General features: G+C 39.8%; 1 protein-coding gene across 1 annotated transcript in view; it reads right to left on the reverse strand.

Annotated features, from left to right (window-relative positions):
• Nucleotides 1-1,990: 1,990 nt before the first annotated feature.
• LOC135085141 (zinc finger protein 62 homolog) overlaps nucleotides 1,991-24,355 on the reverse strand; it is a 29,858-nt gene continuing 7,493 nt past the window's right edge. Inside the window, exons 7-19 of the mRNA XM_063979897.1 lie at nucleotides 17,001-17,165; nucleotides 15,162-15,285; nucleotides 14,625-14,778; nucleotides 13,670-13,784; nucleotides 13,200-13,301; nucleotides 10,589-10,719; nucleotides 9,768-9,842; nucleotides 8,181-8,319; nucleotides 6,953-7,062; nucleotides 5,776-5,914; nucleotides 4,079-4,210; nucleotides 2,467-2,667; nucleotides 1,991-2,011 (exon numbers count right to left, since the gene is read on the reverse strand). Coding sequence (XP_063835967.1) covers nucleotides 1,991-2,011; nucleotides 2,467-2,667; nucleotides 4,079-4,210; nucleotides 5,776-5,914; nucleotides 6,953-7,062; nucleotides 8,181-8,319; nucleotides 9,768-9,842; nucleotides 10,589-10,719; nucleotides 13,200-13,301; nucleotides 13,670-13,784; nucleotides 14,625-14,778; nucleotides 15,162-15,285; nucleotides 17,001-17,165 — 1,608 coding nt within the window. The remainder of the gene's footprint in view (nucleotides 2,012-2,466; nucleotides 2,668-4,078; nucleotides 4,211-5,775; nucleotides 5,915-6,952; nucleotides 7,063-8,180; nucleotides 8,320-9,767; nucleotides 9,843-10,588; nucleotides 10,720-13,199; nucleotides 13,302-13,669; nucleotides 13,785-14,624; nucleotides 14,779-15,161; nucleotides 15,286-17,000; nucleotides 17,166-24,355) is intronic.

Genomic DNA, 24,355 nt, shown 5'->3' on the forward strand with positions numbered 1-24,355 from the left:
AAATAAAGTAAATGAGTCTATAAAGCAATACTCTTTATAAATACATAATTACAACTATAAAGACGTTTCATCATCATCATCATCATTCCAGCCACAGGACGTCCACTGCTGAACATAGGCCTCCCCCAATGACTTCCACATCGCACGGTTGGTAGCGGCCTGCGTCCAGCGCCTTCCTGCTACCTTTATCAGGTCGTCAGTCTACCTTGTGAGTAGACGTTTGAGATTATATTATTATTATTTACTTTTAAAGTTATGTACTACAGCTTACTTTATGTATCACTATTGTTATAAAAATAATAAATAAATGAGTTTGTGAATGTTGAGACGCAAAATTATTGAAAATAATACTTTTACAAATGCCTACGGTTATAAGGCAGTTTATAGCTTATAAATACATTCGTTTAAAATATAGACACACTATCCTTAATTCCAATCATTATAGAACATCGCACATCAGTATATTATTATACCCCTCTCAGACCATTTGTGGGGTCCCTACGCACCCCATGCGAGTATTTAGTTGGGAGTGCAAAAGTTTAATAGGATAAACGTGCTAATTTTTGAGATTCTTATTGTCGAAGGCCAATACGCCCCAGAAGCCCCGCTACATCAAATGCACTGCATTCGTACCGCATGCGTCTAATTGTAATGCGGTGCATCGTTACCCCATGTGACTATTTAGCAAGGGGGTGTATACGTACCCCCTAGTCAATATTCCGGGGATAGGAGATGTATACGTATCCCACTTGAGTATTTAGTTAGTGAGGTGCTAAGTTACCCCAGTCAGTGTGTAGACCGCTAGTCCTCAGAAGCTGCTATTTTCATTGATGGGGTACCTTCGTACCCCAAGCGACTTATTTTTAATGGGGTGTACGCTTAGTAGGTAGTGTACATTCTTTCCCCACACGACTTGCTGTACGTGGGGTTACTCGTACTTCTGACGAATGTATTAATCCTTCAAGCTCCGCGAATCTAGACACAATAGATAATCAATTGTTATGACATTAATTAATGCCGTCTGGGACTCAATCGGTTAATTAATGCCCTACCAGTCCTAGTCTTCATGCAGCGGCCTATTCTGATATGTTCATTGGTAGGGTACTTCTTCTTGTATTTAGTCGGTGGGGTGCTAAGTTACCCCAATCAGTATGTAGACCGCTACTACACACATTACTCCAGCCAGTACGAAGCTCCCTAGTCTTCATGCAGCGGCCCCTTCTGCCACGGCGCGGGGTCCCTCGGGCCGCGTTGTCCGCGCGCGCGTTTAGGCCACGGCTTCTTCAAATGCACATGTTCTACGTGGGCCCTCTGCTCGCCGGCGGTCGTGAAACATTTGCCGCACGTCTCGCATTTGAACGGCTTTAGGCCGGTGTGGATCTGAAACAAATCATTTTTTTATTTTTTATCCACGACGAGGAAGCTCTTCGCCTGTATCTCACCTGATGGTAAGTGACGATCAGGCCGAAGGTGGAAGCGAGCTTCACCCGGATTCCTCAACCACGGAGGAACTGGCTATCTTACCTCTAACTGCCGGAACACAACAATGTTGTTGACATTGTTGTTATGGCGACAGACTTAGGTAAGATGGTGGTAGCTAGCCAGGCGGACAGGTCATTCAGTCTCTCCAAATGCATTAATCCACTAAGTTCACTTGAGTGAGTCAATTCTTAGATGAACAAAGACGATCGCTTTAGTCAAACCAATAGGCTAGATGACAAAATTTCAATTATTTGTCCGTCAGACAGATAATAATTAGACTCATATTTTTTATTTTCTTTCATAATTAAATAATAACAGTGCTACATCGAGTTGAAATGGCGCGTTACGTCACGCTTGTGTAGATTTTTTACTCAAAAGTGACGTCACGAGACATTTCAACTCGATATAATACTGTAACTATTGGATTAAGAAACAAATTAAAAATTTTTTTTTTATTATCTGTCTGACGGACTAAATAGAATTTCAATTTATTACCCAGTCATCATCCCTATTCATCTGAAAGACGAAGCTGAGTGAAATTGTTCAGAGGTGATGTGAAAATACTAAATAAGGGCTACCTTTTCTTTTTTTATTATTTTCTATTGACGTTCATAAGTGCCACTTGTGGTCTAAACTGAATAAATATTTTTGATTTTGATTTTGAATCCACTTTCTTCACGCAGGGGAACATAGTGGAATAATACCTCAATTTAAAGCACTTGGATTAAGGTGCCAAAATGGGAACCCTCATGCAAAATTGATGGGATGCATGACCTAAGAATTGGGGTGCGTCCAAACCCCAGCAAGATAAACATACTGGAGGTACACACAAAGGCGTCTTCCTCGTCACACAAAACACAGTGATGTGCATCCGCCTAACTGTTGGGGTGTTATATTACCCCCACATGCCAAAATAAGTGGGGAGCCTACAGACCCCAGTGCGAAAAAACACAAATAGCAATAATAAAAAACTATAATACTCACAAACATATGCCTTCTTCTGTTATTATAGAAAGCAAAGTGTTTCCCACACAATGGACATTCGTAAGTAGGTCTCGAAGCGCCGTGCACCCTCATATGGAAGACCAAATTAGTTTTCTGAGTGAAACTCTTCTCGCATCGGTCGCATTTGAATCGTTTCTCGCCTGTGTGCACCCACATATGGTCCTTTAGGAGCGCCATGCTCTGGAAGGAAATTGAGCTTTAATTTGATATGGTGAAAGTGTATTTTGCATTGCTTTTGGATGGGACGGTAAGGTTCAAAATCATGTAGGTAGATGTAATGACATGAGGTAGGTAGGATCTAGTAAAGTTTGTACAAATGTGCACTGCTATTCCTGTTTAGACAGAATCTACTATTATTATTTATTTGGTTTTTGGGCCTTCATTTGCGCCAGCTCGACCAGGTTTGATCTATTGTGGCAGCCCTTGTCTTTAGAGTTCATTGCTTAGTCCCGTTCAGTCTATAAAAGACAATGCTGGAAATTGGCGTCTTTTTTTTCGCGCGGCCACCGACCAAACCTTGTTTTTTGATTACAAAATAGTGTAATAAACCAAACTTACTATGGCATGTATACCTCTAAAGTCAGTCTGAACTGAGTTACGAGCATTAGAAGTTAGCTATTTTTTATTGCGCTGATTCTGCTCCATACTGATGTCTGGAGCCTTTAATGGATGGTATTGTTTGTTTACACATACAATGTCACTATTTTGTTGCAATTTCCTACAAAACATGCGCGCAAAAAGCAAATCTAGTATGTACATCATCAAACTTCTAATGCTCGTAACTCAGTTCAGACTGAGTTTAGAGTTATACATGTCATAGTAAGTTTGGTTTATTACACTATTTCGTAATCAAAAAACAAAGTTTGGTCGATGGCCGCGCGAAAAAAAAAGACGCCAATTTCCGGCATTTTCATTTCCAGATTCTTTGGAGCGTGATATCTGCTATCTCATCCGGGTGCATGATGTGCCGTCCGAGATGGATACAGAATCTACCTACAGCTTTTAACACCACAATTAATTTGACAGTTGACGGCCGGATATGACGAAAGATCGATTATAGAAAACAGGCATTATTAGTTTTTGTAATGTATGTGAGTACGGATGGTGGGAAGGGTAACAGCCTGGTATCCGGGAATAGGGAGCCGAAGAAATGAGACGCGTGTTACTCTATTGACGATTTATTCCAGATTTAGTTGGTTGGCAGTCCACAAAAGTACGTTTCTCTAGAAACTTTCTGCCCCGTACAACCAAACTGTGGAATGGACTGTCGTCTGCGGTGTTTCCGGACGGATACGACCTGCAAGCTTTCAAGAGGAGAGCGTATCTTTACCTTAAAGGCCGGCAACGCACCTGTAACGCCCCTGGGTCTGCGGGTGTCTATGGGCGACGGTAATTACTTACCATCAGGTGATCCGTTTGCTCGTTTGCCTCCTATCACATAAAAAAAAAAAAAAAAAGACTGATTGGCCCTATGTACAGAATATGTTAATCTACCCTATTTACTTAAATATTAATTGTAAGTAACCTTACCTACCTACATTACAGTTTTTATTTTATGAGACCAGCGAGATGGTAGAGTGAGACAACGAACCTGGAATATCCTGCCGCACTGCTCGCACATGCACGGCGTCTTCATGGCGGGGTACTTGGTTCGATTCTTGTCGGGGTGCGCGCGTCGGAAGTGCTGCGCGTAGAGACGCAAATCGCGAAGCTGGACCCCGCACTAAAAGAAATTGCAAAAAAATAGTCAGTAAAATAACAAAAAAAAGTGGGGTGCAAATCACCCCAAAAAAAGGTTATCGGTAAATATCTAGGATTTTATGGATATCCGTAACCGTAACCGAAACTTTTGGATATCCGAAATAAAAAAATAACCGTAACCGAAACCGGTATAATATTATTCCTATATCCGTAACCGTATCCATCACCGAAACTACATAATCCATAACATCCCTAGTAAAATGTAGTAGAATCCAAGATATATCCAGTGACTTCTTAACTGTGGGGTAAAAAAGTAATTTTGACCCCGTATGTGCATTAAAACCTAAAAAACTTTACGGTGGGGTGCAAAAATACCCCAAAGTATTTTTTCATACAGGACACATAATCTGCAACCCATGCCCGGCTCGCTCTGTGTCGATGCTAGTTTATGATGGGGTGGCCCCGGGGAGTTCACGGCCCACCATACGGAGGTCCACGGCCCCCCTCACAAGGGGGTCCACTGCTCATCACATGGGGGGTCCACGACCCACTCACACGGGGGTCCACGTTCTATCACACGGGGGGTCCAAGGCCCCCTCTTACGGGGGTCCACACCTCAATCAAACGGGGGTCCATTGCCACATTCACACTGGGGGTCCATGGCCCTCTCATACGGTGGTCCATGGCTCCTCACACGGGGGGTCCATTTCACTGGGGGTCCAGGGTCCACAGCTCCCTTCCATATGGGGGTCCAGAGTCCACGGCCCCCCTTCCCAGGGCTGTCCAGGGTCCACGGCCCCCCCTCACACGGGGGATCCATAGTTCCTTCATATGGGGGGTTCACGCCTCAATCAAACGGGAGTCCAAGGCCCTATCACACGGGGGTCCACAGCCCCCTTATACGGTCCATTGACCATCACATGGGGGGTCCACTGCCCATCACATAGGGGGTCCACGACCCAATCAAACGGGGGTCCATCGCCTATCATATGGGGGTCCAATGGGGGTCCAGGGTCCAAGGCCCCCTCCCTCCTACCTGCTCGCAGGTGACGGGCCCGGCGCCGGGGGGCCGAGCGGGCGAGGGAGCGTGTATGACGGGCCGCCGCTCTATCTTGACACTGGTCTATGGTGGACTGGCCCCTGGGGTCCACGACCTATCACATGGGGGGTCCACACTTCCACAGCCTCTCACACGGTGGTCCACGCCCCCTTTATATGGGGGTCCAGAGTCCACGGCCCCCCTCCCACTGGGGGTCCAGGGTCCACGCCCCCTCACAGAGGGGTCCACGACCAATCACACGGGGGTCCATGGTCCACGCCCCTCCCACTGGGGGTCCAGTGTCAACGGCCCCCCTCCCACTGGGGGTCAAGGGCCCACGGCCCCCCTCCTACCGGGGGTCCAGGATCCACGGCCCCCTCCCTCGGCCCCTACCTGCTTGCACTTAAATTCGAACTCCGATGTTCTTCTGATTAATTTCGTTGCGGGTCCAATGACAGTTCACTGGTTGGGTTATTGGCGGTCAAGCTGTAGATCCTGGCTACACAGGAGTTGCAGCGGTGGGAACGAGAGGTGGGAATATCCCTTACCTGTTCGCAGGTGACGGGCCCGGCGCCGGCGGGCCGGGCAGGCGAGGGCGCGTGTATGACGGGCCGCCGCTCTATTTTTCTCATGACGCGACCGTTGCGTTCAGTGTTGATGCTTTGCGAGTCGTTTCTTATGCGGTTTCTGGAATAAATGGAAAATAATGGATATTAATAATTCCACACTTAGAGTAGGCGCACACCGTTGATTTTTCGTCGGCCGATAGTTTAGTCGGGCTGTTGATCAGTATGGGCATGTATGGGAGTGCGCACACTACGTCGATTCGATTTGGCCGATTCTTCATACAATTTAAAATCGGGCACAACTATCGGCCAACTAAAAATCAACGGTGTGCGCCTACTCTTAGGCTTTTTACATATCTACCTTCTACACAATACAGTTACCAAAATAAATACCAAATCTATAGTAGAGACTTAGAGAGTCATGTTTTGATAGCTCATAAAAATTCCTGTAAGGTAAAGACCAGTCCGAGCAGACAGAATTTAGTCCAATGACCCCAAGTTACCCATCCTTATCGCTCGCGCGTGATTATGTTGCTGTCGCGCTCGCACACTCACTGCGGGCGCCCGTCGCACAGTCGCGACAGCAACATAATTACGCGCGAGCGATAAGGATGGGTAGCTTGGGGTCATTGGACAAAATTCTACGTGCTCACGGACTGGGCTTTAGAATATATTATTATTATCATTATCGTTTCAACCATAAGTCCACTGCTGAACATAGGCCTCCCCCAATGATTTCCACATCGCCCGGTTGGTAGCGGCCTGCATCCAGCGCCTTCCTGCTTCCTTTACGAGGTCGTCGGTCCACCTTGTGGGTAGAATACATGGAAGTGTTGAATATTATAGACTAAGAGCCAGTGAACGCTAGACCTACGTCATTTTATAAAATCTGAAAGTTTGTGAGCGTATGCTCCCAATATAGGATAGAATGTTGGTGAATCATGAAGTTTTGGTCATCAGGGCTATGGCAGACAGTTTTGACAGTTCCAACTCCTTGCCAGACAGTTATTTTAGGATAGCTGCCAAAGCCACGATGACCCAAACTTCATGATCCACCAACATTCTATCCTATATTGGGAGCATACGCTGACAAACTTTCAGCTTTTATAAAATGACGTAGGTCTGGCGTTCACTAGCTCTTAGTCTATTATGAACTCACGGATCATTGTCGCTGCTGTGTTTAGAAGACAGTTTGAGATGACGCGCGTGCGCTTCCTCCGATACAAATGTGACATCGCACACGCAGCAATACGGACCTTCTAGCGGTACCTGTGATATAAAACAATCATCTCAAATCAAATTAAAAAATATTTATTCAATGAGGGCTTTCGCGGATGAAAGATCCGCTAGATGGCGGGACGTGGATGTGGGGTCTGACTGCTGCGTGATTGGTGGATTTTGATATATCTGTCAATGTCATGTCAAAAATAACCAATCATGCAGCATTTGGACCTCGCGTCTACGTATTGCCATCTGGCGGATTTCGCGAATGAAAGATCCGCTAGATGGCGGGACGTGGATGTGGGGTCTGACTGCTGCGTGATTGGTGGATTTTGATATATCTGTCAATGTCATGTCAAAAATAACCAATCATGCAGCATTTGGACCTTGCGTCTACGTATTGCCATCTGGCGGATTTTTCATTCGCGAAAACCCTCATTTTGACCACTGGTGGGCAGGGCACATAGTACGCAGAACTGACGGCCGATGGGGCAGCAAGGTTCTGGAGTGGAGGCCGCGTACCGGAAAACGCAGCGTGGGACGTCCACCCACAAGGTGGACCGACGACATCATAAAGGTAGCAGGAAGGCGCTGGACGCAGGCCGCTGCCAACCGGGTAACATGGAAAGCATTGGGGGAGGCCTATGTTCAGCAGTGGACGTCCTATGGCTGAGATGATGATGATAATGATGATGACCACTGGTGCCACTTATGAACGTCAAATACAGTAAAAAAGGTGGCCCTTATGGGGCACTTTACATGTCTCATCTTTCTGAGCCCTACCAGCGCTTCGAGACAGACATATGGCAAGTTCTGAGAAGTAACGCCGGAAAAAACTAAGTCACCACTAGTTGCCAGGAATTATCTAATATATCTCAAGGACCTGTAAATAATAAAATTATCCTTGTGACATTTCTGCGCCATCTTGTCCCAAACTCAGCAAAGCTTGTGCTATATCACAAAACCGGTTTCACTAAAACCGAAAAACCGGTTTTCACGCCAATTTTTTAAAATCGGTTTTAATAAAATCGGTGAATTGATAACAATCGATTATTCGCCAACTACCCTACTACACTTTACAATGGAAATTGATTTCATCCATTCCATCTATGGCAGATTTTATCAATTTTTTATTATTATTTCAATTAAATTAAACAACCACTCACCGTTTTATCCGAGAGCCTGTGTTTCTTCTTTTTATGTACTTCAATGCCCTTTTTACTGACGAACGTGAATCCGCACAACTCGCACACGAAATCCGATACGTGCTTGATTCGTATGTGGCCCATGTAGGTTGTTAGTTTGCTGTAAACAAAAATGTTTTAATATATAGCGTAGTTCCATTATGGCTGCAGAAGCACGACCGTTTTTCTTACCCGACGGCGTCAAAAGAAGGGTTATATTTTTAAATGCGTGTAGTAAACGCCAGAACAAATATGAGTAGCACTTTACTAAATGGGTGGGACTCGTCAAAAAATATGAGATTATGCATAACTTTATGATGTAATCTTTCAGAATTGTCATCTTATTTTGGACTCAAAAACTCAATTCAATTTCAAGCATAGATCAAGTCTTTTGACTGGTTGAATTTCAATATTTAGAATTTTAGACCAATTACAGGACAGAGTCAACTTAGATTTAGTTTTGAGTGTTATTTTGTAAACGCCGGGTCACACACATCGTGATGACATTGATACAAGACTTGCGACTATGCAAAAGGCACCGATATACAGGGTGGAATTTTGTAATGCCACCTGGATGGAAAGTACTCTTAATACCGTAGATAGAGAATTTTACTCAAAGAAAACATTCCTTTATTTTTTAAAAGAAATAGAACTGCATTCAAATATTTTCAAAAATTTGCTTGCCATACCCCGGAATCGAGCCAACTAACATGTGTTAAAAATTACACCCTGTATTTTTATTGCATCGATCGTTAGGGTGAAGTATAAGGATGTAATCTCTCTAACAAACTTGATAAATCAAATGAAAGGAAAGCCATAAAATCTTACATTATTTAAATTATTTACAGAAAATTTTATGGTATAGTAGTGAATTTTCGAAAAAAAATCAGAAATCTTTGAATGCAGTTCTATTTCTTTTAAAAAATAAAGGAATGTTTTCTTTGAGTAAATTTTTCTATCTACAGTATTAAGAGTACTTTCCCTTCAGGTGGCATTACAAAATTCCACCCTGTATACGCGAATCTTGGCTACGAACATCACGATAGCGAATCTTCGGGTTATCCCGATGTGTGCGGCCCTAGGATAATACGAGTTTTTTTTATACACCACTAAATTTTAATCACCGGAAAAAAAATTCTGGGTATTGAGTTATTGATACTGATCCCATTTGTGCAAAAAAAAAAGTAAAATAAAGTGACTCAAAATATCCTCCTAAAATTGGTAGTTTATTGACACACGCGTCGCTAGCACTATTTACGTACGATAATGTAACACTTATTAGAATTCAAAATGGTCTAAGTTAGCTAAGTATGTAATAATAACACTGGAAGCGTGTTCGAGGCGTGAGCGAGACAGATATATCGATGCAACGTGCGAGCGCGTACGACTACTCTAGCGAGCAGCGGAGTGACCCAGCTGTGACGCGTAAAATACGGACTAAAGAAAATTTAATAAAAAAATTAACTTTATGAAAAACATTTCTTTTTCTTTTGCTTTAAATTTTTCACACGTTTCTACTTAACCTGTTGAAAATTTTTCGGTGATAAAAATTTAGTGGTGTATACTCACTCGAACTCGCTGGGGCAGTGAGGACATTGGTAGCGCGCGCCCGCGTGCCATTTCTCATGCTCCCTCGCTACACCTCTGAAAAGAAACAAACTTTATTATACTGTTTCACAGTATCATTCGAAAACAGTACCTAAAATAACTACAAAAGATGACAGATCAACATCACTGGTGAAGATACCTGTTTCTAGTGACGAAAAGCAAATTAGGATGATGATGATGATGATGATGATGATGATGACGCTAATGATGAAAGATACTTCTTAAGGGTACAGCCAGTCTCCAAGCAACACTGTATCTATTTCCTACGTCTAAGGGCGTGATGATGATGATAATGGTGATGAATCATCATCATCAAATGGTGATCTAATCCTGGTGACGATGTGGTAGCCACGTCAAGTTCTAAAGCCCTATGATGATGGTAGTGATGATCATTATCACTATCATCATCACTAGTGATGGTACCGGTTTCTAGTGGCGAAAGGGTATCCTTTACAGCTGAATTTCTCCGTATGTTACGCTGTGAGATGCTTCCTCAGAGCGCGACTGGTCTTCAGGCGAGACTGTGTCTAAAGCCCGGTCTGTGAGCACGTAGAATTTTGTCCAATGACCCCAAGCTACCCATCTTTATCGCTCGCTCGTGATTATGTTGCTGTCGCGCTCGCACACTCACTGCGGGCGCCCGTCGCACAGTCGCGACAGCAATATAATTACGCGCGAGCGATAAGGATGGGTAGCTTGGGGTCATTGGACAAAATTCTACGTGCTCGCAGACCGGGCTTTAAGTCCCTATGACGATGATGGTAGTTGTGATCATACGGTACCTGTTTCTAGTGACGAAGGGGCACCCTTTACAACTGAATTTCTCCGTGTGCTGCGCTGTGAGATGCTTCCTTAGAGCGCGACTGGTCTTCAGGCGAGTCTTGCATATGAAGCACTCGTACGCGCCGCATTGCTGTTAAACAAATTAATGGTTAATTAATTAAGCCTTTAACCTTTCATTGTTATTGTACCTTAAGACAAGATAATAAAGTTAATTGGTGGTAGGTATTTCACCGCAATCGCGCCTGGTGTTAAGTGGGATGCAGTCTAGGATGGTACATATCTTGCCCTGTAAGTGCCTATTCACTCTCGCTTTGAAAAGGCCTGGATTAATTGTGTTAGGGAAAGACAGCAGCAGGCAACGAATTCCGGTCCCTAGTAGAATCGGTATTATGGTGGGAACTATATTCCCACTACTGATAAAGGGTTAAATAAGTAATTATGAGATAAATTCTAATTTAGGAGCGTGACCTAGAGATGCTAAACTGTCGATAGAGAATGTCGAGAGGACTATCGATAGCACAAAAGAGTAACAATACATGTAATAAATAAATACATATCATTGGACAATTTCACACAGCGCTATCTAGCCACAAAATAAGCAATTAATATGCTTGTGTTATGGATGCTAGCTTAACGGATATACTACACAATATACTTTTTAAATACATACATATTACACATAGTAACACCACAGAATAATAATAAGTACTACGTACAGAAGTTTTACTTCGCGAAGGTATTTAAAAAATGTATGCTCAATGTAATTAACAATATGGTGTAATTTAGCGTGTCTCAAGAGTCAAGCACCATTTTGTTGACAAACGTCAGTGATCGGCACTGCGCCGAAGCTATAGGGCTGACTTCGGTAAAATGATGTGACGTGAGGTGCCAAACTGCGGAAAATGGCGGAGGAAATACATGATTTAGCATTAATTATCATGAATATAATATTAACTACTTATTTACCTCTCAGTGTCTTGAGGCAACTTAAAAAAGTACATTCTGTGTTTTCATTATTATTTAGGCAGTTAAATACTGCACAGTATTTAGTACACCATTTTCTTTATTTTCTAAGAATACGCGTGCGTGAGTCAATGTTCGCTCGTATGTGAGGCCTTGTCGAATAGTATCCTATAGGTGGGCCATCGTGCGTGTTTTGTTTTCGATGTAAACTCGCGGAGATGAACAGGCCTGGTAACACCCAGACCCGTCACAGAAATTAAAATTCATCATCATTTCAATTTCTGCCCGGCCGGGAATCGAACCCGGGACCTCTCGGCATAGTAGTCCGTTTTAGAACGACTATACCAAACGGCCGACAGATACAGATGACAGAGCCCCGATTACGGTAACTTTTAACGTCAACAATCCAGACACGCTTCTCGATTCTGCGATACGATTGGTCGTTCAACAGCGTACGTCAGCTGTTTTGACCAATCATATCGCAGAATCGATGAAACGCGTCTGGATTGTAGACGTTAAAAGTTACCGTAATCGGGGCTCAGTAAAGAATCTCGCGGTATTATCCCAAAGGCGTCATGAGGCAATCAAAAACCCGACGGATTAGCAAGCTGAAGTGGCAATGCACTACATATATCCCGTTTTATTTTTCATTAGATTACTAGCTGACCCGGCGAACTTCGTACCGCCTTAGCGTAGAGATTTTCTTAATATTTTTTTCCGTAAGAACCATCCTTGGACTTCCACAAACATTAAAAAAAAAGAATTATCGAAATCGGTTCAGCCGTTCACACGTGATGCCGTGACAACGCGAAACGGGTTTCATTTTTATATATATAGATGTTCTTATTTTATAATAAAAATTGATCATGGTCGTTGCAAAAATTGGCAAGTTCCCAAAGGTTTGGGAAGCCCTGCAACAGCTATAGACAATTAGGCTGAGTTGCACCACCTAACATTAACGGTGACTATGACGATAACCGGTGCTTTTTTAAATAAATAATTAATGTATGGAGATTGACAGATTTTTAAAATTTACAAATTCGCTATTGGTCCAATTGGCGATTGGTCCAATTCGCCATTGGGCCAATTCGCTATTGGTCCAATTCGTAATTGGACCAATTCGCTTTTTTCTGCAATAGTAGTAAAGTTGAATAACCTCCTTATTTTTTTCATTTTGGATATCCTTTTATTTTGGACCAATAGCAAATTGGACAGATCGTGAAATGTACCAATAGCGAATTGGGCTAATCGCGAATTTGTAAATTTTTCACGTTTGGACCAATTGCGAATTGGACCATAGCGCCTAAACGATTTTTGACGTATGTTAAAGTTAAAGCAAGATGGTGAACCCAGCCTTAATACGTTGACTTTAGAATAGACATGTTGACACCACCAATCAATTGACGTACTTTTTAAAACTGTCAAAACGAAACTCTCCCATAGATTTTGTATGGCACTACAAGCAAGTGACGTCACTATTTTGTCAACTCAATTATACTACTTTTTTCAATTACAATGCGACCAAAAATCGTAATTTACAGGTAATTAAAAATTAATTAAGTTTTTAAGACCAGAATGAAGTGTCTTTTTAGAAAAGTTGTGATTTCGAATTATCGGAGAATGGTGTCAAATTGTTCATTTACTGACCTCGCTATGTCTGACTGCGTGCGCGTTATACCTCTCGGCAACTAGGAACCCTCTGAAGCAGATGACGCATTTGTACGGCGCCGTCTTGTATGCTGTGCTCTCCTGTAAATACACGAAAATTATTTATTATGACGCAGTTACACTATGCGGGAAAATTTATCATTTGAACTTCTGCCCGGCCGGGAATCGAACCCGGGACCTCTCGGCATAGTAGTCCGTTTAAAACCACTACACCAAACGGCCGACAAACATATTATGTATAGATATTATCGTATCCATCGATTTTTTGGAGGGGATATTCGATTAATAGATTGGGATAGTACTTAAACTCATGACGTTTGGCTCTGACTGAGAAGTGATGAAAGGGTCATGCCTGTTTTCACCATCAATCCCTAATTTTTAAGTGACCCCTATGGTAACACTTAAAAATTAGGGACCTTTGTCTCTCTGTAGACAATAAATTACTATACCTGTCTTTTTTGTATTTCAGCTATCTGTTCTTCATAGGTAAGAGTGCTGATGTTGAATAGAGATTCGTCCGGTCCTTCGACTGTCTTTCTCCTTTTTACATCTGATGTTTTGTATCTGAAATACAACAAAACACATATTTAGATACTGTATAAGTATAACATAAAATTATATAGCTCTTTGCCTATGAAAAAGCCATTTTGTAAGAAGAATTGTTCGAAATCAGTTTTTTCTATAAACCATATTTATTTACCCTACATTATATGTATTTGTTTTAAGAGAATATTAGTAATTTGTAAATGCAAATCAAAATTATGTACACTTTATTAAAATATTAGATAAATTAAATAAATAAAATAATACTAAACTACTTATTTATTTATATTAAACCTAAATTAAAAATAAAAAACAAGGCTTTATAAAAAAACATTCAAATTGGTGCCTTGGGGGAAGGTGCCCAGAATTTAATTTAATAATATTTGTTTTAGAGGCCACAAATTTTCATTTCATAAATTGAGACAAGAATGCGCCACAAAATTCAGAAATAATATTTTTAAAGATTATACAGGGTGTTAGGTAAATGGGTATATGAGCCGACACTAGCCCATGTTAACATGGTCATATAAATGGTATGGTGAAGTCAGAAATTTGATGTCATCATTTAATTTTTTTTAATTTTCATACAAAATAAATTTTATTAAATCCGATTTGTATGAAAATTAAAATAATTAAAATGAAGATATCAATTTTCTGACTTCACCATACCATTTATATGACCATGTTAACATGGGCTAGTGTCAGCTCATATACCCAAACCCATTTACATAACACCCTGTATATTTAAAACATTAATATATTTTTTAACGCAAAAGGACCCCAACTTAAGGTCATGCTGACATTGAAGACTTTTTCTTATGTTATAAGTAATTTATAACTTTTATTATTAAACATACTAACTTGTCCATAGTTTCCACCGGGTTTTCCTCGTCGTCTTTTTTCTTCCGTTCTTTTGGTTTCTTTTCTTTTTCTATTTTGACTTTTTTCTTCTTTACTTTAGGCTTTTCGGCTACTTCACTAAGTTTCACGTTGTCGTCCGATTCGTTGAAATGATCTGAAAAGTATTATTTTAAAGGTGTCACTGTTATTTTAAAGGTGTCACTATTATTTTAAAGGTGTCACTATTAAAATACCCAAGTTATTTATTTACATTAACGAAGTTCTCATACGGATCCCTAACTCTTTGAAAATATTCTATCGCCTATCAAGAATAACATAGGATTATAATGGTGAAATATTTTTTCGAATCGGTCCAGTATTTTTAGAGCTTATTCAATTTATTGTATATTATTTGTTGTATAAGACTGGGTCGCACCATCTAACTTTAATAACTTCAAAAGCAAGTCAAAATCCATACAAAAAATTACCGGTTATGGTTATAGTTACGGTTAAAATAAGGTGGTGCAACTCAGCCTTAGTTTCAATCGTTTTACTCACCTTGAAACTGGTCAGTATTGTCGTTAAACTCGTCGAAGTATATTTCTGTGCTTTCGTCTTTAACTTGAACGCTTGGAGGCAGCTCGGGCAGCGGGCTTGCGGCGCATCCGACCGGGGACTCCGCCTGGGACAGAGGGACGCTATGTGAGACAGGGGACACTAACTGCGATTAGTCGTAGAATTTTGCGACTAGTCGCAGTGTCGCAAACTAACAGTCTTGAACCACTAGTCTAGACGCCACATACAACTAGCTGCGATTAGTCGCAGAGTTTTGCGATTAATCGTAGTGCTTTGCGATTAGTCGCAGTGTAGCAAACTACATTTATTTTGAACCACCATGCGTCAACGTAATCGCAGCCCATCGCGGATAGTCGCAGCAACTAATCTGGCTCTCCCTCTTGTGACTAATCTTAGTCGCAGACTATTGCGACCAGTGGCCTAATTCACGTATTTTGACACAGTCAAAATCTCGTTGACGTTTAGAAGTTGTCCCATTGAAAAACAGATCTAAATCCGTGTTGGCGGTGGATGTCTTGCAGTTAAATGAAATGCCGTTTCTTCAAAATGGACTGTATTTTAAATTAAACCATTGTTTTACAATGCAAAAACCATGACAAAAGTTCAATGAACCTAAGACAGCTCACATGTCAATCCAATATTTTATTTTTAAATCTAGGAGTCACTAATTGCTAACACCATAAAGGTTCATTCTAAATCAAGGAGTCTTAATAGCTAACACGATAAAGGTTCTTGCTAATCGCGTCGCTAACAATCCGTATTCACAAGGGTCATATCGATAGAACGATTACTCGATAGGATCGCAACTCAGCGATTTGTTGTCGTTGAAGTTGTTACGTAAATAACACTTTACTCTCTCTCACTTTATTCCCTCCTTTGACAGCGATTAGTCGCAGTCTTCTGCGACTAATCGCAGCGACTAGTCTAGCTCTTACCTTAATATTTTCCTCCTTCTCTTCGGCTAAGAATACAGGCAAACTTGGCTCACACGTTTCTTGCCAATACATGTCGCACTCGTTAGGCTCATACACCTTTTGTATGAGACTCTTTGAACTAACAGACGTCACCTAGAACCTATGGCGATTAGTCGCAGCGACTAGTCTGGCTCTCACTATTCTTTCCTCTAATACTGATTAGTCGCAGCCTTTTGCGACAAGTCGTAACATATTACGGGTAATTGCAGCGACTAGTCTAGCTCTCACAGTATTCTCTCTTCTAACAACGATTAGTCTTAGTTTTTAGCGACTAGTCTGGCTACTAGTCACTTTTTATTTCTCCTTTAACAACAATTAGTTGCGATTAGTCGCAGTATCGTGCGACTAATCGCAGCGACTAGTCTAGCTCTCACCTTTATATCCCCCTCTTCTTCTTTCTCCCCTCCCAAGAATACGGGTAAACTCGGCACACACGTCTCTTGCCAATACATGTCGCACTCGTTAGGCTCATACACTTTTTGTATGAGACTCTTTGAACTAACAGACGTCACCTAGAACCTATGGCGATTAGTCGCAGTCCGTTGCGAATAGTCGCAGCGACTAGTCTGGCTCTCACTATTATTTCTTCTAATAGTGATTAGTCGCACCGTTTTACGATTAGTCGTAGCGTATTGAAGAGTGTTACAGCGACTAATCTGGCTCTCACCTTTACAACCTTCCTCTAATACTAATTAGTCGCAGTTTTTGCGACTAATCGTAGTCTATTCCAGATATTTGCAGAGAATATTCTGGCTGTCACTTTTTATTCCCTCCTTTGACAGCGATTAGTCGCAGTCTTTTGCGACTAGTCGAAGCGACTAATCGCAGCGACTAGTCTAGCTCTCACCTTAATATTTTCTTCCTTCTCTTCAGCCAAGAATACAGGCAAACTCGGCTCGCATGTCTCTTGCCAATACATGTCGCACTCGTTAGGCTCATACACTTTTTGTATGAGACTAGACTGCAGTTCGTAGGTTGACCGGCTTATTGACTTCACGTCTTTCACTGTGATCTGAAATGTAATACAAATTCAAATTCTTTATTACTCCATGTATAGCCTGATCAGGAACATAAAAACCCTGGCATAGAGGCGCGTCAATGAGGGCTATCGTTTTAGCGCTCACCAGTTAGCGCCACTGTAGAGTAAGGTCCTGTCACTTGCTAGTAGCGAAGACAGTGGCACCAACCGGTGAGCGCTAAAGTGGTAGGAGGACTATCGCAATTGCACTCATCAAGATGGCGCCACTGTAGAGTAAGGTCCTGTCAATCGCCAGGGGTGCCAACTGTTAAGTATAAAAACGATAGCCCTCATTGCATTTGATAGTGCAACACTGAGTACAGTCGTACCTGTGTTTAAAATAGATAGTTGAAACAAACCACAGCTAATTTTCATAGTGGACTGTACTATACGATAAACATGTCAGTCAATTTGACAACCTTTGTCGGAAACATTATTCAATGAAAATATTGCCGAACCCTTAGTATTTCTCTTCGACAAATACTTTAACACATTGTGAACCACTTTTCTTTCACGACTATAAAGGCCTCAGCCTAGACCCAAATATCTTTACAACAAGGGAGATTTTACCGCCTTATGCACTGATCTTGACAACCAGGACTGGGATACCCTTCTGTCCTGTGGGACGGTGGACGATGCGGTCGAGTCATTTAACACTTTACTATGTACCTTAAGAGACAAGTATATACCGTCTAAATCTGTCCACCCGGGTCGATACCCAGTGTGGTACTCTCCTGCGTTGAAGAAAATCCTTAAAGAAAAAAATAAGGTTCATAAAAAACTTAGGATATATGGTAATAGGGCCAATTATGTCACATTCAAAGTTCTACGGGAGCGAGTAAAAAGGGTGGAACAGGAATGCTTTGATATTTATATAAAGAATACTGAACTTTCCATTCGTGATAATCCTAAAGCTTTCTGGTCCTACATACATGCTAGCTCGAAACATAGCTCGTATCCCTCCTCTATGACTATTGATAATAGTACCGTAACGTCAGGTGACGAGATCTGTAATGCCTTTGCCGAGTTCTTTAGCTCTAACTTTCTGAAACCGGGTTCTGAAACTAATGTTCCTCCCAGTGATACTTCGTTGTCTGATGTGACACTCTCGGTCTCTCCCGACATTTGCTCTATCGAAATCGTTGAAGAAAAAGTGTACAATATTCTAAAATCACTCGATTGCAATAAGTCGGCGGGACCAGACGGCTTGCACCCGGTCCTTATTTCAAGATGCGCGGAAAATCTGACTTTTCCTATTAGTTATTTGTTTAACCGTTCTATAAAAGAAGGTGTGGTACCTAGGATCTGGAAAACCGCGACCGTCACACGGTGGATCGAAATGGCATTAAAGTGGACATAGGGATTTTTTCCGGAAAATCGAATTTAAAAATTGCCAATCGATAGTCCTTTGCTCACTCATCACGACATGTCATATCACATTTTTCTCTAAACCTGATACTTTAGCTTAAAAAAAAAATTTGTGTTTTTTTTGTATGAAACGAGACATAAAGTGCTAATTTTCTCCGAAGATCTGCTAGATCGTGACTTGAAACAACCTAGGTCGGTATAACTGCATTATTTATGAATATTCTAAGCTATTTCCAGCTGCTCCAAACCGCAACTTAGCCTGTTAAACGATTCCGAAAAAAATTAAAATTGACTCTTCTTGTAATTGTATTTTAGTTCCTTTTTTTAGAAAAAGCTTCGATCACGGTACTAGAAACTGATTTTATCGTTAGGTGACATTGTTATCTATTCTCAGAATCTGTTAAACCCTTTCTTTCCTATCAGCACATGACTTTAAAACAACAATGAAGTTACTCATACCTCGTAAATAACGTGTTTTGCGAATAAGCAGATAATGGTCAGGGGTGGGGGTAAAAAACAGATAAGGGTTGTTTATTTGTTTTAAATTTAGTTTGGGCTGTGTAACGTCACCAATAACATTCAACTTTAAATGCGGTTTTTAACATGTAATTACAATGGAAGCTATTGTGAATAATATAGATTTGTTCGTAGTCTTAAGAAATACCTTAAAACCTTTGATGGACAGTGAGGAACTTTATAATCACCTTTAGCAGAAAATGGTACATTTGTCAGAAGAAAACAGTGTTAAGTTAAAAAAAGTTTGCCGGAATTTTTGTACTAATCTTAATGGACGATGGACAAACTGTCATCTATCTCTTCCCCAATTTTTAAGAAGAAACAGTGATTGCCTTGAATCTCCAATTAACTAGGTCTGGCAACTAGTTTTTGATCAAGACAAAATTGAGGAAAATGTTGATTCAATTACTGAACCTAGTGAAAAAACAACATCAAATATAGATGCTATTACAGAAAACATGCCAACTTCTACACTACATGCTTCGACTACTTCCTTTATCCCGAGGAAACCGTTACATAAATTAACTCAGAAACAGAAAAAAGATGAATTACACGTTACATAAATTAACTCAGAAACAGAACATTTTCCTCAATTTTGTCTTCATCAAAAACTAGTTGCCAGACCCAGTTAATTGGAGATTCAAGCCAATCACTGTTTCTTCTTAAAAATTGGGGAAGAGATAGATGACAGTTTGTCCATCATCAAGAAGAATAATGGTGTAAAAATCACTTTGATTTTTGCGTATTTCACGTTCTTTGAATTTGTGATTTCTTATTGTAAAATGCTTAAATCTAAGAATTTTCTCAACTAACTATTTGCCTAAGGACCTATGCTATAGGATATAAATGTTTGTTATATCGTTTTCACAGTATTTTTATAAAAAAATCAGCTTGTAAACTGACGCTAAAGTGGAAATTTGAAAACCTGTGAGGACTTATCTTGATAGAATTCTTAAATACTATACTAATCGAAATATTATCTCAACTAACTATTTAGACGACGAAATTGCCTAATTATTTATGCCTATAACATATTTGTAATGTAACTGGTTAAATTATTGTAACGGGTTGAAAAAGTACTGTTTTTGCGCCAAACGGCGTAAACGCTCTTAACACTGTTTTCTTCTGACAAATGTACCATTTTCTGCTAAAGGTGATTATAAAGTTCCTCACTGTCCATCAAAGGTTTTAAGGTATTTCTTAAGACTACGAACAAATCTATATTATTCACAATAGCTTCCATTGTAATTACATGTTAAAAACCGCATTTAAAGTTGAATGTTATTGGTGACGTTACACAGCCCAAACTAAATTTAAAACAAATAAACAATCCTTAACTGTTTTTTACCCCCACCCCTGACCATTATCTGCTTATTCGCAAAACACGTTATTTACGAGGTATGAGTAACTTCATTGTTGTTTTAAAGTCATGTGCTGATAGGAAAGAAAGGGTTTAACAGATTCTGAGAATAGATAACAATGTCACCTAACGATAAAATCACTTTTTAGTACCGTGATCGAAGCTTTTTCTAAAAAAAAGAACTAAAATACAATTACAAGAAGAGTCACTTTTAATTTTTTTCGGAATCGTTTAACAGGCTAAGTTGCAGTTTAGAGCAGCTGGAAATAGCTTAGAATATTCATAAATAATGCAGTTATACCGACCTAGGTTGTTTCAAGTCACGATCTAGCAGGTCTTCGGAGAAAATTAGCACTTTATGTCTCGTTTCATACAAAAAAAACACAATTTTTTTTTTTAAGCTAAAGTATCAGGTTTAGAGAAAAATGTGATATGACATGTCGTGATGAGTGAGCAAAGGACTATCGATTGGCAATTTTTAAAATTCGATTTTCCGGAAAAAATCCCTATGTCCACTTTAATGCCATTTCGATCCACCGTGCGTCACTCCTATTCATAAAAAAGGCCCTAAACGTGAGATTGCAAATTATAGACCAATATCCAAACTCTGTGTTTTAGCTAAAGTACTGGAAAAAATAATTCACGAACAAGTGTATGTTGCCCTCAAGCATGCTTTCATACCCCAGCAACATGGTTTCTTAAGAGGAAGATCTACAGCTAGCAATCTCGTGGCATTTCTGGATGACGTATCTCATGGTATGCAGTCCGGAGGCCAGATTGACACAATATATACAGATTATACCAAAGCATTTGACCGAATTGATCACGCGATCCTGCTCACTAAGCTACAGTCCGCTGGAATTCACGGGGATCTCTTTAGATGGTTTCGATCCTACATCGCGGATAGATGTCAGACTGTAGTTCTTAATGGTTTCTCTTCTAATTCACGTTTCTCCGCCATTCCATCAGGCGTTCCACAGGGTTCGATCCTGGGTCCACTGTTATTTATACTTTTTATAAATGACATTCATAAATGTTTCATTCATTCTCGGTGTCTATTATTTGCTGATGACATGAAGGTATACAAAAAAGTTAGCACTTTGAGTGACTGTAATAACTTGCAGCAGGATTTGGATAGACTGCACCGTTATTGTATCTTAAATAAACTTGATCTTAACATTTCCAAATGTAGCTGTATGACATTCACTAGATCCCGAAATGCAATATTCTACAAGTACACATTAAACGAGCAAGCGCTTCAGAGAACCGAATAGGGGAGAGTTCGGTATATTGTACCGCCGGGTAAATTGTACCACCCTCATATTTCGTAAAGTATTTATTGAATGTCTGTAATTGCAACACTCAGCGATACACAACTAAAATCAATTAATATCGGCCATGTGGTTTTTGCCGTGACAACAAACACGTGTGTTTTATTTTGAAAAGTATTTTTTCATTGTTTTCAAGTAACTTTTGACAATACATGTTTAGTTTGTAATTTTGTTAAATTTAATCACAGGGTCTTTCTAATATATTATTTAGAAGCGTAAATTAGTGTGGATTACAATTATTTGAAACATTTTTCGGTATTTATAAGTTATATTTTTTACCGATTTTTTAAATGCACTATCACCTAGTCGGCTAAATTGTACCTCATCAAGTTGTATGGAACTTTACGAAAGGATTTTGAAATTTTTTTTGGTAAATCATATTTTGAAGTTATAATAGCGTAGTTATGTTTGACTAACAATAAATGAAAGCAAAAGACTGGCAAAGTAGATTAGGTAGAAGTGTGCGTTACGATAATTGGAATTACAAAACTTGTACTCAAAATCGTGATAACGTGAAAAACAATATCGATTGTCTATGTTATTAACTACTGTTCCTTTTCGTTTCCTGATTTGTTAAGAATGTATCGTATAATATTTTGCCAAAGTTTTTTTATAGGCTTGAAATTTATTGAAATCCAATTTAGTAACCCTGTGGTACAAATTATCGAACCGGTTGGCTAAATTGGACCGAAGCTCTGAACTCGTAGTTTGTTGATTTGTGCTAAATATACAACAATCATGTTAATTAATACTTATGAAATAGTAAGTTGAATAATGTATCTTTTATTATATACCATGAACATTAGCAAAAACAAAAGAAAACTATGTGTAAAATGGGATTGAAAAAAACTGGTCCAAATTAGCGGACTCTCCCTTATATACGAGATCTTGGCGTCATTCTGGACCCTAAGCTTCTTCTTGACAGGCATATTGACTCAATAACTTCTAAAGCCACAAAAACCCTTGGATTCGTAATTAGACTCACGAAAAACTTTAAAATGGCTAAGTCACTTAAAATATTATATTGTTCACTGGTTAGAAGCCAGCTTGAATATGCATGTCAAGCATGGAATCCCCAATATGATTATTACATACAAAAAATTGAAAAAATTCAGAAAAAGTTTCTCAGATTTTTAAACTTCAAACACCGGATAATGGGCACGACTTACGAGGCTGACTGTAAGCATCATCATCTACTTCCATTAAAACTGCGAAGAGAAGTCGCTGATCTTACCTTCCTCCATAACCTAATAAATGGTAAAATAGACTGCAGTGAGATTCTTTCGCGAATCAAGTTACAGGTGCCAACTCGTGCCAATGTCAGGAGAAATTATCTTAGACTTCACGTTGATGCATGTACCACTAATTATGGACGCAATTCCTTCTTTAACAGAGTTTTCAAAACTTTTAACAGCAATTATTCTGAAAATGTTGACCTTTTTCATATTGTGAGACCAAACTACTTCAAAAATCAAAGTAATAAAGAATTCTTTGGCGACACTACTTAGCACTCTCCCGGTGAAAAGTTGAAGTATCTGTTTACTGCTTAATATTCTGCTATTTTGGTATGGCTTTAGTAGGTATTTTCTGTATTGTTTTAACTTTTTTCATATATTGTAGTTATACTGCATGCTAAATGGTTTTGTTTTGGATTGTATCTTGATATGCTATTTGTGAAAACTATGTAAGGCATTTTTGATCTTAACCGCCTCATCTATTAATAATGCATATATGCTGTTTGTTTTCCATAAAATAAATAAATAAATAAATAAATAAATAAAAATATTTTAGCAATTTAATTCACAAAATCAATTGCGCACATTTAAAATAAAGTTTGTTTACACTTTGACAGCAATAGACTGACATGCAAGGTGACATGTCAATGAAGTTTTCAGTTACTGTTGCCATTAAAAGAAATTAGTATCATTAGTTTCGCAACATGGCGAAGGTTTTTATGTTCCTGGTCGGGCTATATAATAATAACTCTAGTTTTAGTGATTGGTATTTATTAAGGCTGAGTTGCACCACCTAACTTCGACCGTAACTTTGACGATAACCGGTGTTTTTTGTATAGAGTTTGACAGATTTTTGACGTTTGTCAAAGTTAAAGTAGGATGGTGCAACCCAGCCTTAGTGTAGAAAACATGTTATGATTAAATGAAGCTGAAAGGTGACAAGTAAAAATCTAATAAAGCATAATTTAGTTTGAAATAAAGCAGTTTTAAAATAGTATTATTTACGCTCTCGATGTGGAGACTAGGTGACCTGATGATACCCCTCACAGAATGTGGATGATACCCCTCACAGACGTGTAAAAGTACTTTTTAAAAGCCTACTTGCAGAAATAGACTTAGTTTTATCACAGAATAATAATAAGTACTACGTACAGAAGTTTTACTTCGCGAAGGTATTTAAAAAAAAATATGCTCAATGTCATTAACAATATGGTGTAATTTAGCTTGTCTCAAGAGTCAAGCACCATTTTGTTGACAAACGTCAGTGATCGGCACTGCGCCGAAGCTATAGGGCTGACTTCGGTAAAATGATGTGACGTGAGGTGCCAAACTGCGGAAAATGGCGGAGGAAATACATGATTTAGCATGAATTAT

The sequence above is a fragment of the Ostrinia nubilalis genome, chromosome 28 (genome assembly GCF_963855985.1).
Source record: "Ostrinia nubilalis chromosome 28, ilOstNubi1.1, whole genome shotgun sequence".
In the NCBI taxonomy this organism is placed as follows: Eukaryota; Metazoa; Arthropoda; class Insecta; order Lepidoptera; family Crambidae; genus Ostrinia; species Ostrinia nubilalis.